Source organism: Chionomys nivalis, chromosome 7 (genome assembly GCF_950005125.1).
Source record: "Chionomys nivalis chromosome 7, mChiNiv1.1, whole genome shotgun sequence".
Lineage (NCBI taxonomy): Eukaryota > Metazoa > Chordata > Mammalia > Rodentia > Cricetidae > Chionomys > Chionomys nivalis.
The window spans coordinates 98,504,754-98,520,492 of NC_080092.1; the positions used below are offsets into that span (position 1 = coordinate 98,504,754).

At 48.0% G+C, this 15,739-nt stretch overlaps 1 protein-coding gene across 3 annotated transcripts in view; it reads right to left on the reverse strand.

Annotated features, from left to right (window-relative positions):
- Window positions 1-15,739, reverse strand: part of Cyth1 (cytohesin 1) — an 83,195-nt gene that overhangs the window by 21,858 nt on the left and 45,598 nt on the right. For 2 of the 3 annotated variants that reach the window (XM_057773848.1, XM_057773847.1), the window contains exons 2-3: window positions 3,428-3,510; window positions 2,138-2,202 (exon numbers count right to left, since the gene is read on the reverse strand). In XM_057773848.1, coding sequence (XP_057629831.1) covers window positions 2,138-2,202; window positions 3,428-3,510 — 148 coding nt within the window. Of the gene's footprint in view, window positions 1-2,137; window positions 2,203-3,427; window positions 3,511-13,565; window positions 14,125-15,739 lie in introns of those variants that run through there. The other variant, XM_057773849.1, reaches the window with a different exon arrangement.

The following is a 15,739-nucleotide window of genomic DNA, read 5'->3' on the forward strand; positions in this document are numbered from 1 at the left end:
TTCTTTCTCTTGAGTAAACACCTGTGTTGCTGGGGATCAGCGCTGAACACGTATTTAATACCGTTTGATTCTAGCCATTGCAAGATGTGTTAGGCTGCATTTCAGGTAGTTTTACAGCGCTCACCTGCACAGATGATGATACTGAGCCTCTTCCATGCGGACATCTATTATTTACAACGTCTTGCATAGATCTGCTCAGGATTTGTGTCCATCTGCTTGAGCCATCACATGGTACTGCGCTGCATGGTGTCTACACTGGACAAGGTCTCAGACACACACTGCAGCTATTCTCTCCTACCCTGGGACTTGCTTATCCATTTAGCAGTTTCTTGCTTGCTGTGGTGGAAGAGCTGCTGATGCACTGAATCGAGGTCCTCCCATGCCAGGCAAGTATCCTGCCATTGAGTCACAGCCCTTGCCTGTTTGTTTAGTTGGTTTGGTTTTTGGTTTTGGAGATGGGGGTCTCATTATGTAGCTTTGGCTGTCCTGGAACTCACTATGTAGACCAGGCTGGCCTCAAACTCACAAAGGTCCATCTGCTTCTGCCTTCCAAGTGCTGGGATTACAGGTGTGCGGCACCACACCCAGCTTATTATCTTTTCTATGAGAAGAAGCTTTAAATCTAGATGAACTCTTTTGTTTGTTTTGTTTTTGCTTTCCAAGACAGGGTTTCTCTGTGTAGATCAGGCTGGTCTCAAACTCACAGAGTTCTGCCTGCCTCTGCCTCCTGAGACGAGGCTAGAGACCCAGCTCTCTAGAATAACTCTTGATCTACCAATTTCTATGCTTTTTTTTTTAACAGAAAATAAGGGGCTGCAGAGATGGCTCAGCAGTTAAGAGCACCTGTTCCTCTTGCAGAGGACCAGGGATCATTTCCCAACACCCACATGATAGCTCACAACCATTCATAACTTTAGTTCAAGGAGATCTGATGCTCTCTTCTGACTTCCTTGGGCACTAGGCACACATGCAGTGAACACACATACTAGCAGGTAAAGCACTTATATACATTTTTTTAAAAATCTAAAATAAAAAATTTAATAGAAAGTAAGAAAGCTGTAACCCTAAAAGACAACCTGGAGGCTGGCAATGTCCCACTGGTCACTCTCTGTGGAGGATGTAGCGCCTTCATCCCTATAGCACTGCACACGCGAGTTTAAAATAACAAATCAAAGGGCTTTACAAAGTCAGACAGAGAAGCTTAGGCTTAGAAAAACACAGACATAGAGGAAGCTGGAAGCAGATCATTTATCGAGTGAGACCATTAGAAACAGCCTGGGAATTCTGCTCAAAGTCCCTGACATCTTGTCATTTTACACTGTAATCATTTCCACACTCTTCTCCCTGAAGCATAAAGAGGTACAAGTGCACCTGACATTACACCAGGCACAGGCGGTACACCAGCCTTTGGAAATGATATCAGAAGTGCTAAGCTTTTCCTCCATTAAAAGTAAAACAGAAATTTTAAAAATTCATACAGAGTGGACAAAAGAAGGGGAAATAAATAATCTATACAACAATCTATAAGCACTTAGAGCAGTGTTTTTGCCCTTCCTAATGCTCTAACCTTTAACATAGTTTTTCATGGTGTAGTGACCCCAACCACAAAGTTATTTTGTTACTACTTCATAACTGTAATTTTGTTACTGTTATGGATCATAATTTAAATATCTGATGTGCAGGACATCTGATATGTGACCCCCCTGTGAAAGGGTCGTTCCCCAAAGGAGTCATGACCCACAGGCTGAGAACTGCTGACTTAAGGTTTCTGGGTGCCTTTGAATTTTCTAACTCAGTTTTACACATGTAAAAGGTATCCTGAGGCCAGGTGGTGGCACGCACTTTTAATTCCAGCACTTGGGAGGCAGAGGCAGGCAGATCTCTGTGACCAGTTCAGCCTGGTCTACCGAGTGAATTTCAGAACAGTCAAAGTTATGTAGAAAGACTATCTCAAAAAAGAAAAAAGTTTCCTGTGTTCAGTGAGGACTCAGAGGAAGGCCATGAAGGCTTCCGTGTATCTGCTAGGGCTACACGGCAGAAAACCTACTTTCTCCTCAAATGTGCCAGGACACATGGGGAAGGATGGGTGCACTGGGAGCTAGATCCGGGAACCCAACCAGCAGCAAGGCAGACTCACCTTTCCTCTGTGGATCCCAGGCTTTCAATTTCATTAGCGACTTCTGCTATCTCGTCTTTCAGCCTCTGTAAACAGGAGTCACCAGGATGAAAACTGAAGACCACAGCGACACTTCCAAAGACTCCCTCCATCCCAACACCACAGCACAGCAGAACAGAGCAACAACAACAAAGACACATGCAGAAACTCTAAGAGTTCAACTAGCAGAATGCATTACTCAATAAACATCTACTGGGCTCCCACCAGTGAGCACTTTAGGACTGTGAAGGTGAGAAGGCTGGTCTGTGGTTCCTGGGCTAAGGAAGAAGCCTTCTCGGCTCATGACGTTGTAAAAGGAGCACTCACTGAAGAACAGCCACTTTGGCATAGTGCTTCAGAACAATCTGCAGTCCCCAGACACAGGCATGACGGAGCTCATAGCACACAGGCACCCACACACATGGCTGGCTGGACCAGCTGGGCCTACATTACTGCCTCATGCTGGACATGAGAGTGTCCCACTAAATCTGCTGACCATTCACCCTAGCAGCAAACTCACTACCAGCCAGTGCCTTTCACTTCACTCAGTCTTGGAAGGGAGGGACTGTCTCCATGTAGAGGGTAGGGTGAACTCCTCCATGTTCCTAGCACTTACCAGAGAAACAAGAATCAGAGAATCAGGAAAAACCATCCAAATAGTCCCCAATTGCCAATGGCAAGAGGGCCTGTCCTCTCACTGCCCTGTGAGGTTCCATGCCCTCCTTTCTCACCCCTGAAATCTTACAAAGGGTTTTAGAAGAGCGGCATCCAGCTGCCCAGAGAAAAATAACCCACCCCATAGCTCCTGGACCTTCTTCCCAACACAGTCTTCGGCTATGAAAGGAACTTGGGAAAAGAGCAGCACTGCTGTCTGCAGTCACCAACCATCTCTAGGGATGACCCCTGCAAGCCTCAGTGCAGCAGGCCCTCGCAGGAAGTTGTGAAGGTGCTGCTGTTCTCAGTCGTGACAGCTGGAGCTGCATCCCATGCCCTCAGCTGGTGAGCAGCAGAGTCAGGACCTACAGAAGGAGCCGCAAACCTGAGGCCTGTGTTCTGTGGTGTGTCAGCTGAGAAAACTTAGCTCAGAGTTGCTCTACCTCTGACAAATGGCAAGCATCCAGAGACTCCACTTTCTGGTAAATCAAAGATAACCACTAATACTTGTGCTTCGGCCATAGGTGTGGCAAGCACCAGCTCTTAAGGGCACCTTGTGACACCGACAGCCACAAACTAAGTGTTCCTACATTGGCCAGCCTCCCAGCACCCTCCAACCTGAATGTCAGCCAGCAGCTCCTGCTTCCTTCGCCGGATGTTCTCCAGTTCCTGACACTCTTCTGCAGTGAGGTCACTGGGAACTGCAAAGAGAGGAATGTCACCAAGAAAGCATCTTCCCACAAAAAAATGACAAAAATTTGCCAAGCAGTGGTGGCGCACATCTTTAATTCCAGCACTTGAGAGGCAGAGGCAGGCAGATCTCTATAAGTTCAAGGCCAGCCTGGTTTACAGAGCGAGTTCCAGGACAGGCTCAAAAGCTACACAGAGAAACCCTGTCTCAAAAACAAAACAAAACAACCCCTACTACCACCACCACCACCAAAATTTCAAAGACTCATAGGTAAAAATGTGACCAAAGAAGCCAGAAGCCAATTTTGGCCATGACCGCTGCTGGGAATCACTCTGGCAGGCTTACGAAGAGAGGCAGGACCCTTCAGTTCTTAGACCAGCTGAGCAAGGACAGCTCCAAAGGAAGGACAGGAGGGAGATGCTGCCAGGTGAATTTGCCAGTGAGGAGGGGGAGAGAGGCCTTTCCTCTCAGGCCTTTTGCCTCAGGACAGGCCTCGGCTCCCTGGTGGTCAAAAGTAGAACTACATCTCCCAGGAGCTGTCCGTGGCATCTGAAGTGGAACCAGGCCAATTGGTTCATGAAAGCAACATGAATGTTCTGTGCCATTTTGGAAAAAAGTGGGGTGAGGATTCTTGGCAAACAGAGAAGAAAATCTAGAAGACCAAGAGCAAAATGGAAAGAGCATTTACTCTGGGAGCAGGGATCATGAGACTCTTTCCAACCTTTTCAACCTGGTGTGAACGTCCATAGTGTGCTCCTACCATCAATACATGAACATGGGCCCCCCAATGACCAGCTCCTTGTCTGAACACCCCTCTGTTGAAAGTGGTGGCTACATGGACAGCAAGCACTGGAAACAGCAAAGTGTCCCTGTTCCCACATCTCCAGTCACCATGCCACCTGTCCGCCATCCCCACGCACCCCACCCCCAGTCCCCGCCGCTTCAGACAGACCACATAACCCACTCAGTCACACACTGTCTGACTTCATGGGTGATCTGAGGAGGAAGTGGAATACAGATGTATTCTCTTACCCTCAGAGGACACATTCCAAGGACCCCAGCAGACTTCTGGACAGACAGATAGACTGGTTTTGTCTCCATGTACATCCACATTGGATGCTTTTTCTGTCTGGCCCAGGCACCACCCTACACTGTGGCCAAACCTTTGGCAGCCTGAGGTACAGCATCAAAATGAGTCAACAGTTTCTCACTATTACGAGGGTCACAGACAGAGCAAGGCAGAGCAGGAGAGTGGAAAAGTCATCCTGCTACTCAGAATGCAAATGCAAACGAAGGCTTAAATTAATTATTTGTTTCTGGGATTTTCTATTTAATACTCTGGGCTGCAGATGACAATGGGCAATGATTTTAACTAAAGTGCCTCAACCCTGCCTGGTGTTTAATGGGCAAAGTGTTGGCTCCTGTTCCTGCACAGTATGGTGACACACTGGAGTGACGGAGTAACGCCTCACACTGACGACACACTGGAGTAACGCCTCACACTGATGACACACTGGAGTAACACCTCACACTGAGGGCACACTGGAGTAACGCCTCACACTGAGGGCACACTGGAGTGATGGAGTAACGTCTCACACTGAGGGCACACTGGAGTAACGCCTCACACTGACAACACACTGGAGTAACGCCTCACACTGACGACACACTGGAGTAACGCCGAGGGCACACTGGAGTGATGGAGTAACGTCTCACACTGAGGGCGCACTGTGACAGAGTAAGTGTTTAGCTGACCCCTCAGAGGTTTAATGATGTCTCTGTTTACAGCACAAATGGACACACACTCATCCTAACATAGCATGCTATGGAAGTTCACTTTAAAAATATCTATTCTGAGCCAGGCAGTGGTGGCTTACGCTTTTAGTCCCAGCACTCGGGAAGCAGAGGCAGGAGGATCTCTGTGAGTTAGAGGCCAACCTGGTCTATAAGAGCTAGTTCCAGGACAGACTCCAAAGCTACAGAGAAACCCTGTCTCAAAACAAAACCAAACAAAAACAAAAAAAATCTATTCTAGGGCTGCAGAGGTGGCTCAGTGGTTAAGAACACTGGCTGCCTTCCCAGAGGGCCCGAGTTCAATTCCCAGCACCAACATGGCAGCTCACACCTGTCTGTAACTCAGTTCCAGGGAATCTGACATCCTCACACCAATGTACATAAAATAATATTAAATAAATTATTTTATTTTATTTTTTAAAAAAAACCTATTCCATGAGGACATTAATACCTAGGATCTGATCTGATGCTTACAGAGCTGGTTAACTAGATCATCAATGAGCCTCTGGTGTAGGAGATCCTTCTGTCTGTGTGTTGCTTTCATTGGTTAATAAAGAAACTGCTTTGGCCTGTTGATAGGGAAGAACTTAGGTAGGCCGGGAAGACAGAACTGGATTCTGGGAGAAAGAAGGCAGAGTCAGAGAGATGCCATGGATCCGCCTCCAGAGATAGACGTGCTGGAACTCTGCTGGTAGGCCACGATCTCGTGGTGATACACAGATTAATAAAAATGGGTTAAATTAAGATGTAAGAGTTAGCCAATAAGAAGTCAGAGCTAATGGGCCAGCAGTGATTTAATTAATGCAGTTTCTGTGTGGTTTATTTTGGGGCTAAGCTAGCCGTGACGAGCAAGAGGGCCCTCTTCCTACAAGCATCCATTTGAGCAGAAGCAAGACTAATAAATCCCAGGTCCTTACTATAAAGCTGATTAAAAAAATAAATAAATAAAAAAACTTACCCCCAGACTGCTGACCATTATCACTTGAGTCAGAAACTCGGGGGTTGCCTTGAGATCAGAGAACCGACACTTCCCTCATCACTGTGACAGTCAGGTCCCATTATCTGCATTTTATATTCAAGTTGTGCTTTTCACTGCCTTCCTTCCAAGACGCTACTTTAGAAATAAGGAAGACAGTCTAACAAGTCAACAAACCTACACTCTTGTAGGGCATCAGGAGACAGGATTCCAGCAAGTCTTCCTGACGAAGAACCTGGGACTCAGAAGGCGATCACGTGATGATGCCATCATCTCTCTGGTACATAGTCACAGAGTTCTGTGTGCCAAAGTCTGGAATACATATTTATCACAAGCAAACAAGAACAGACTAGCTGCTGGTGAGCAAGCTATCTAGTGGGTAGTTGCCCCAGGTGGGATGGGAGCCTTTGGTTCTGATGCCTGGAGAACCACAGTGCCCTGAGACAAAGGCTCCTGCCTGTTCCACCTAGCAAAGCCCCATAGTCCTAAGACCCAACCTCCCCACAGTTTTCCCTTTTATTACACCTACAATGGGAAAGAGGAAGACCACAAACAAACCCTGTAGCAAATAGAAAACTCTGCTCTTTAAAACAAAACAAAACCCAGACTCTAGAAAAGGGGACAATTAAAGAGGAAAAAAGAACACAGTGTTGCGAATTAAATTAAACCTTTTTCCCTTTTTCAATCCTCCTATCTAAATAAAAAGATGTCAAGAAACGTGTAAAGGACAAACCTGAGTCTACAAGAAGAGCAACAAGAAAAGACCTGAACGTGAGCACCAATCAGTCCACTGCACAGTAAAAACTAAAGTCCTATCGAGAAATAAATAGATGCAAATAGCCCCAGACCTCTACAGGGCCAGGAGTGGGGTTCACCAGACTGCAGCTGAAGAGATCCACACAGTCCAGTGAGGAGTGTGAAGGTCTTCAAAATTCTAAGTGAAAATTCTTGGACCCCAACCCTCAGCCAAGATGGGGATAAGTCAGAGTCATCAGATGCCTCAGTAGCAGAGAGCCAGGCTCCTGGCCATATGCTCTAAACTGACTTCAAGAGGAGCACAATGTAGGACAAGGGGCAGGGCCAATTCAGGAGCCTGAGGATGGCAAATGACTGGGAGCAGAACAGGTTGGCACGCAGGCTGTGGACTGCAGGAAGGGTATTGCAACAAACAAAATCGACTGCAAATGAAGAACAGGGTGTATTAAAAACACATTAAAAATAAAACAAAAAAGTCATGGCATTTGTCATTTGTTTTGATCCAGTCTCCTGATACTAACCATGAGATTTCTAAGTTACTTCTTTTGCAACACATGTCTGTGACCCCAAAAATCCTGACGCTGAGGTAGGGGGCAGCCCGAGTTTGAAGCCAGCAAGGGCTGTACAGCAATACTGTCTTGGGGATACTGGGAAATGCTTGTGAAATGGGCATGTTTCACCTTCTCCTAACACAATAGGAAAAAGAATACTGGGAGGAAGTCAGTGAGAGTCTGGGCAGCCCGGGATGCTAGAGCAGCTCGCTCAGTGTCTCTTGCACTATCAGTCTGTTTGCAAAGCATAAAATGCTCACCTGGGAAGAACAGTTCTTATCATGGCAACAATGGACAAGACAGGTGTGATGGGAGAGAGTCAGGGTCCCCACTGCAGGGAAGAGGGACAAAGGAAGCAAGAGCCTGAGTAAAAAGACCAGAGTGAGAAGAGCATAGTGCAGACACACTTACGGGACTTGCGAAGGTAAAATAGAAGAAAAAAAGGCACAGCAACTACTCAAAAGAAGAAAAGACGCGTTGGAGCCTCTGTCCACGACAGAGGAAGTGGGAGTTCATTCCTGGCTCTGACACAGTAACAAGCCACTGAAGACGCAGGCAGACTAACACCAAGGAGCCCACGACTCACTTGAGACAGCCTCAGAATGGACTGATGGGGCTACCATGAATATTCACATGTCACATGTCTGACATACTAATCCAGAGTTTCCAGGGAAAAGGACTCTGTGTCCTTGCAGTCACACAAATGGCTTCTAGCCAGTTTGCAGTTATAAAAGACATTAAAAATAAAACAAAAAAGCCATGACATTTGTTGTCATTTTGATCCAGTCTCCTGACACTAACCATGTGATCTCTAAGTTACTTCTTCTGTAATATGTAATAACCTGAAACCAATGCTTCCTTCCATTTTGGTTCAAAGAAGAACTAAGAAATTAGGAGAAGAAATAAAAAAAAAATCTAGATCTCATCTTATCCTCCTGGAATTTTGTTCTAAGATGAGACAAATATAACACTTTAACAAGTACTTCCCCCTGCAGAAACTCACCAACATAACACCAAATCTTACCAACACAACACCAGACCTTACCAACACAACACCAAACTTTAACAATACAGCACAAACCTTAACAATGCAGCACTAAACCTTACCAACGCAGCACCAAACCTTACCAATGCAGCACTAAACCATACCAACACAGCACCAAACAACACCAATACAACACCAAACCTTACCAACACAACACCAATCTTACCAATGCAAATCTTTAGTTCAAGCCTCTGTGCCAGAGGAAAAAACAAATCCCAATGACTGCTTCATTTTACACAAAGGATCTAAATGATTGCTGGGGTGTTGGGGGTGTGAAGGTTCCGGGGACTTGGGCTGATAACACAGACACTATGAACAGTGGAACCATGCTGGGAAGGAGAAGGGAGAGAAGGACAAGGGACACTGGGTCACCCAGTCTACAGAACCAGGGAGAACCAGCAGGAAAGGCTATCTAACCCCATGGTCCGCCAGGGTTAAACTGCACAAGAGCTCTCCGGCAGGCCAGATGGCAGAACAACAAACAACTTCCCTTCCCCCGCTGCCACGTGCTATAGCCATGCTTCTGTGCCAGGAGGCGGCTAAACCCTTTTCTCTAAAAGAATGGCCACTGGGCAGGGCAGCAGGTTGTCCTTGCCGCAGTCAGAGCACAATGGAGACAGATCAGAGGAGCCTCCTGCCACACCAGGACTCACCCTTTCCTGAGCCTGAGGGCCAGGAACCCATGCTCTGAGGTTAATTTGTAAGGTGTCCAGCCGGCAGGCAGAGGGAACAGTACGGCACTGGTCTCCACACCAATCCTTTCCCAGGTTCCAATTTAATGAAGGGGATTAAAGTGGCCGAACAACAAGGAGCCATTGTGTCCAGTTGTAAAGGCAAAAGCCATACAAGGGAAGCTTTCATTTATTTATTTAAAAATGTTGCTTTGCAGATTTTAACTGTAGGCAGAAACCCAGAGCTAAAATATGGTCCAGCCAGTGCATACAAAGGAGAACTGTCTTAAAGAGACGGTGCCTTCTTTCCAAGCCAACGAAGAGAAAATGTGCACAGGATGGCAGGCACGGGTCTAAAGCCCTGCAGTCCCTGTTCTGTTCCATGGCAGCTGCCCAGTGGTGTGACACGAGGTCCCACTGAGGATGTAGCTCCTGTGGCGTGTCAGGTTCTACTCAGCAGCCACACGGGTGCAGGCGTGCTTTGGAACTCAGATTTCCTTCTTCGTGCTTTTTGAGGTCATCTTGCTCTCCTCAGACCCCTCTGCCTGGCTTGAAAATGCACTACCTGCCTTGTTTTTAATTATTATTACCATAGTTATTAACCAGCATCCACAGAGTCCCCCATTTAATGCAGTATTACAGGGAGACATTTAAGAGTAACCAAGAAATGGGTCTTCTCGGAGGGCTCACCTTTTCCTCACTGTGAAAAAGATAAATAGACAAAGCATGGCTGCCATGGTAATAGCCCCAAACCCAGGCCGCAGGGCTCCCCCATATTTCCGTGCAACTTTCCTGCTAAGCTACCTTTCCTATCCAGACCTGGAATGAACGTGTATATGGGTTTTTCCTTTCTCTCCTTCTCCCCATCCCTTCCCTGTCTTTGGCTCACCTCCGGCAACCTAAAGAGCTACAGAGGTGGTAAAACCAAGCCCAAGTTTTCCCACGCCCCACAGAGCAAGCACCTACTCTCAGAGGACAGTGGCTCTCTGAGTTCCAAGAGCACAAACACAGCAAGCTGCTGTTGAAACGTCCACAGTGTGAGGAGCCCTGAAGGCCAGCAGCACCAGCCACAGCAAGGCACCAACCCACCAACTGTCTGCCCCAGAATGAACCTGGCCAGTGTAACCTCAGCAACGAGGCCAGGGTCTGTCCCCTCCAGGGGCCTATATCCCCTTTTCACCCAGGAAACCCCAGGGACTTACACTTTCAAAAGTTTGCAAGCACTAGAAAGAACTCAGGTTCTGGAGCCACACCAATGCTAAGCAGCTGCTCGCCTCTCTGTAAGATGGAACTACCCATCCACTGCTGTAACCGTCGGCTCAGGAAAAGAGATGGAACAGCTGGTTCAGTGGGCACCCTGACCTGAACCAGGTCCCTTCACCTACAGATCCAGCTCACTCTCCTCTTTTGCCTACATACCACTGATGTTCATCCTACCTACAACTACTGCTGGCTCACAGCTGGATGGCAGACTCTCCCTTCCTGGAGGAACATCAGTCCAGAGATCTAGAGGCCATGGACAATTTAGAAATGCATGTTAATGTGAGCCAAATCTGTTGGGCGCTGCCCGCACCCAACAGCTTAGCAGGAACTGAATAAAGTCACTTGGTCCTATCACCCACAGTCCATACTCACTGGCTATGTGGCCCAAAACAAGCTATCTCATCAGTGTGTGTCCCTCAGCAAACAGTAAACTGGCAGACTGCTTCTTGAAGGAACCCTCTGAAGTGGAGCACAGAGAAAAGTGACATCCCTAAGCCTATATAGCGGTGAGTCAGAAACCACAGGGAATGGGGGGCAAGGCAGGAGGGGCTGGCATAGCAGCTAGCAACTGCAGGTTCAAAGACAGGACCAAGTTTCTTACTGATCACTGCTACACTGTCTTGAGAGTCTGTTTTCCCTCAACTCCACTCACAAGTAAAGGGGCTGAGTCACTCAGAAGGACTGAGAATGCAACCTACTTTCCAAGAATCCTTTAGGTAACAGCAAAAGATGGAAACCCACAGCTTTGATGCTCCAGGCCACATAGAAAAGCCAGAATTGTTTCCAGTCCTTGGGACAGTGATCAGGATGGAAGGATGAAGGTGAACACAGGAAAGGCGTGTGATCGTAGTCAGAGACCTAGTGACACACGTGCTGCCTGAAGTGTGCTAAATTCCCATCACACCTTTGTGGAGTCTGCCAGCTTTAGAGAACTAATCCCATTCCTTCCTACTGAGTCAAGCCTTCACAATCCTCCTAAAACTGAATACACCAGCAGGGGTTTAAAAGGAAGGAAGTTCTGACATCACTATAACCCAGATGAACCTGAAGACACTCAGTAAAATGCCCAATCACATGATGGGCAATGTGAGATTTCCCTTACTTAAGGGTTCTTGGTTCGCACCCCCAGAGACAGAGTAGTGATGGTTTGGGGAGGCGAGGGTGGGCTGAGAAGATTAACAGGGGCAGAGTGGTAACCTTTTCTGGGGACATTTCTGGGGATGGATACACCACCATTGTTCAGCACCATTAACTGTATGCTTCAAATGGTTAAGATTAGGTAAGTTTTATATTATATGAATTTTGTCATAATTAAAAATAAACAAAAATTTTAATGATCATATTCTAACTTCTTGATTCCGGTTTAGAGCCTTTTTTACTATGATTTGGTTCTTGAAAGAGCACCCTTTATCCACTACGCTCCTGCACTATATGAGTTTTAAAGAAATTCATGCACTCACAGGCTTGTTGAATCCACATGCAGCAAGCATGAATGGCCTCCGAGACAGATGTGGTGGGCAAACTGCCAATGTGGACATTTACACGCTCTAGTTTACATTCTTTCCAGGCAAATACACCCAGGCCTCTGCTCAGAAGTAAGAGTATTAAAGATTTTATTGCCACATTTTGCATTTTGAGGGAAGATTTTTGTTCTGTGTTTAAGGCTCAGGGACAGCCCCTTTGATGAATACCTTAACAAGAGCCTCTGCCTCAACCTTGCCTGTTGAGTTCAGAGGGGACACTGTCCAGGGACAGGAGGAAGGGAGGGGGCCCAGCACCAGTCAGGACTTCACTGACTTCTTTGTGACCTTGGGCAAAACATGACCTCTCTTCCCCAGTTTCCTCATGTGTATTCTAAAGGCTCCGAGAACATTCTCACAAAAGGAAGATATTTTACTATCATTTAGAGAAGAGAATCAATGCAATTTATCCAATAAATCCTAGAACTCAAAACTGATTTTGAGTGCTATAATTTAGGCAACTCACCAAAGGAAAATGAGATCAAATTTCAAAGCAGTAACAAGAACTAAGCCATCAAATTTTATTATAAAAATTTTATTATTAAAACAAACAAGTAGCTATCATCATAGCTGAGAGATCCCAGGCAGGAGCAGTGACACGGCCAGGGTTCTCAGCGGCTTCTCTTCAGCACCAGGATCCCCGCTTTCTCTACACAGTACAAAGCTGGGACCCCTAGGTGAGGAAGAACCTTCTGGACCCTTTCCGGACAGCACTGGGTTCTTAGCTCTTGGACAGCCAGAGAGTTCCCTACTCCCCCAGGAACCCAGATCAGTGAGCTCTCCTTCCTCTGGGGGTCTGAGGACACTATCTTTTGGGTTAAGCCCTGTCATTCTGGTGCCTGCCAGCTGCAGCCACCATCACACTGCACAGCTGGGCCACCACACCCCTGTGCATCCCGAACAGAAGCAGACTGGGGGTTTTCAGAAGTTACTTCTCTGTCACTTTTCCTCCTCTCTAAAGACTGTCAGCACACCAGTCCTTTATACAACCTTGGATTTTCCTGCATACTCCAGCCTTCTCCCTGATGAGCAGCTGGAAAGGGCCTAGGGTCAAATCTTGCTCTTCTTGGTGTGTTCTGCTAGAACCTCAGCTGCCCCAACCAGGAAGGTCCAAAGGCCCCCGAGTCAGCGGAAACCCCAAGTGGTGGGCAGATCTAGACAATTTGGCTGTGAATTTGCCCCTTGGTTTTTCTGCTATCCTATTTTTAACCTCATCAAAGCCAGAACTGGGAACTGGTTACTGGGTTGCTCTTAAGTCCCAGCCCAAGAAGAAACAACAACAAATCATTGAATACCTATCCAGAAGCACCTTGGAAAATCCCTGAGAGGAGAGAGCAGGGGATGGGAATCCAAGGACAGACATGCAGAGTCAGCGGCACACGTCAGCTCCTGCTGCCTGCTGCAGGGTATGGGGAGCAGGGTGGGAGAGGCTGCATCTAGGCAAAACGGGGGAGCTGCTGACCAGTTCCATGCACACCCACTAGAATCTTACCAGCGGCGTGTCCCCTCTTCTCTGGCCCCAGTGTCCTGTCAAGCCCTGGGCAGCAACATCAAAACCTCAGCTGGTCTGCAGTTCTTCATGTCAGAGGCCATGGTGGATCTGTACAGCAACCCCACAGGCCCAGGCTTCTCGGAGCTCTCCCAGCTCTGGGTGCAGGGAGAGCTGGAGCAAGGACAGCATTTGAGTGCCAGCACACAAGGGCAGGGGAGGAGGCGTCCAGAGGAGACAAAAGCCGAATGGCCAAACAGCGGGCGGGAGTGAGCGGAGCCTGGTGGGGAAGGCTGGCGCAGCCCCGGGGATGCAGCAGCAGCTGACACTCGTGCGCGGCTCCTCTCTAGCAGGCTCATTTCCATGAATGTAATCACACCGCCCCTCCTGCTACCCTCTTCCTGGCCTCCTGGGGGAGGGGAGGCACGGCTCGCGTTTGCTCATAGGCTGCACTTGCCTTCTTCCTCTTAGAAGCAAAGCTTCATGGCTGCTCTCTCCAGGAGGAGGGTGACCCTTCTGCCTTCTCACACAAGACACGGGTCTGGGTGTCAAACATCTGTCACCCATGTGGCATAACCTCAGCCTGCGTGGCAGTCCTATGGCAGACCAGTCTGCCCTTCCTACATACCGTCTGGGAGGGTCTTGAGAGGCAGCACATTCTACAAGATCCACCCCTGGAGGATCTCCTCCCTCCACCTCCACGTGGATACTGCAGTCTTCTTTCTTCTGCTGTTCGTGTATGCTGGCACCCAGGCGTTCTTCACCAGAGGGGAACCACATGTGCTAAGTGCCCTGAGTAGCAGGGCCAGGCAGACTGATTCTGGGATGATTCTATAAGATGGCTGGTGACAAGAAACACAGCTACATACAGCCTAGGCACAAGCAGTGTCTCTGAGTCTTCAAGGAGTGCAAGGGTCACAAGAACACCTATTAGGCAAGGTAAGTGGGACCCAGAGCCCAGGACAAAAACTCCACAGGTCCAGGCCTAACGTTGAAGGGGCAACAAGGCATGTCATGACTGCGGACACACCAGGAGGCATCGCTTGAGACTATGAAGGGAGGAGGTGGCCATTTAAACAAGTAGCCAAATAAGCAATGAGAACGCCCCACTGCCCTAGGCCAGTTCTTCAGTCTGGGCCCAAGGCCATCTAGAACACATCACTCGGTGCTGGGAACTCATCCCTGTGTGCTTCTGGGACCAGCTGAGGCTACCAAAGGAAACAAAAAGGAAGCCAGAAGGGGCTAGATTACCAGGCCTCTTTCCATTGCCATAGCAACCCTCTCTCAGCCAGGTGTGACTACCAAAATGTTTCCAGATATTGCTGAGAGTCCCTGGACAACTCTGATTAGGAATCGTGTCTCTAGACATATAACAAAAGGGGATCCCCACCCCAGGCCTCTCTTCCTTATAGCCTTCTGCACTAAGGAACCACTGTCTAAGTTTGCCCCTCTTTCCACAGGCACCTGTCCCTCACTGTGTTCTCCATTCCAACCCATGTCTTCTAAAATCAGCCACAAATCCTAAATCACTTATAATGTGTCTGCCTTAAGCTGCAAAAGCCTACAAGTCTTCAATGAAATGTGGATAGGGAATCCTGCTGGACACAGTCATAGGCTCCTGTCTCTCAGCCACTTGTGTGTGTGGAGCGTCCACTCTCCCTGCTCTGCCAGGTCTGAGGAGTCTAGCATCCTCCTGTTTGCAGGCTCATCCCCACACTCCACAGACCCACCTCTTCCAGGGAGACTCCCTGATCACCTGTGTATCTCCTTATGGCATCGTCTGACAACCTTCAGCTCACAGGATTAGCAGGTTTGTTTGTATCACACCAGCCATGGCCCACTCACACGCTCTCCACGCTCAGTACCTTACACTGAATATGTCTGTCCGCACTTCTTCTCACAGTCCCAAGTGTTACAATTGCCTTGTTGAGGTGGGTGGCAGTGCTGTTCTTATACAGGTATGTGCACACTCTGGGGACTGAAAGACCCCCGCAGGTGAATCCTGACCTATCCCCTCCCCAGGTGTTCACCCATAATGTGCAAGGCTCTCCATGGCTCTCCCTTATGTGGCCGCTTCCAACATGCATACTAAGTGGATCTTCTGCTGGCTTTACTCATGGACTGGTCACCTTCAGCTGGAACCCATGCTAAATGAATGTGGTAGCAAAAGCCTGTAT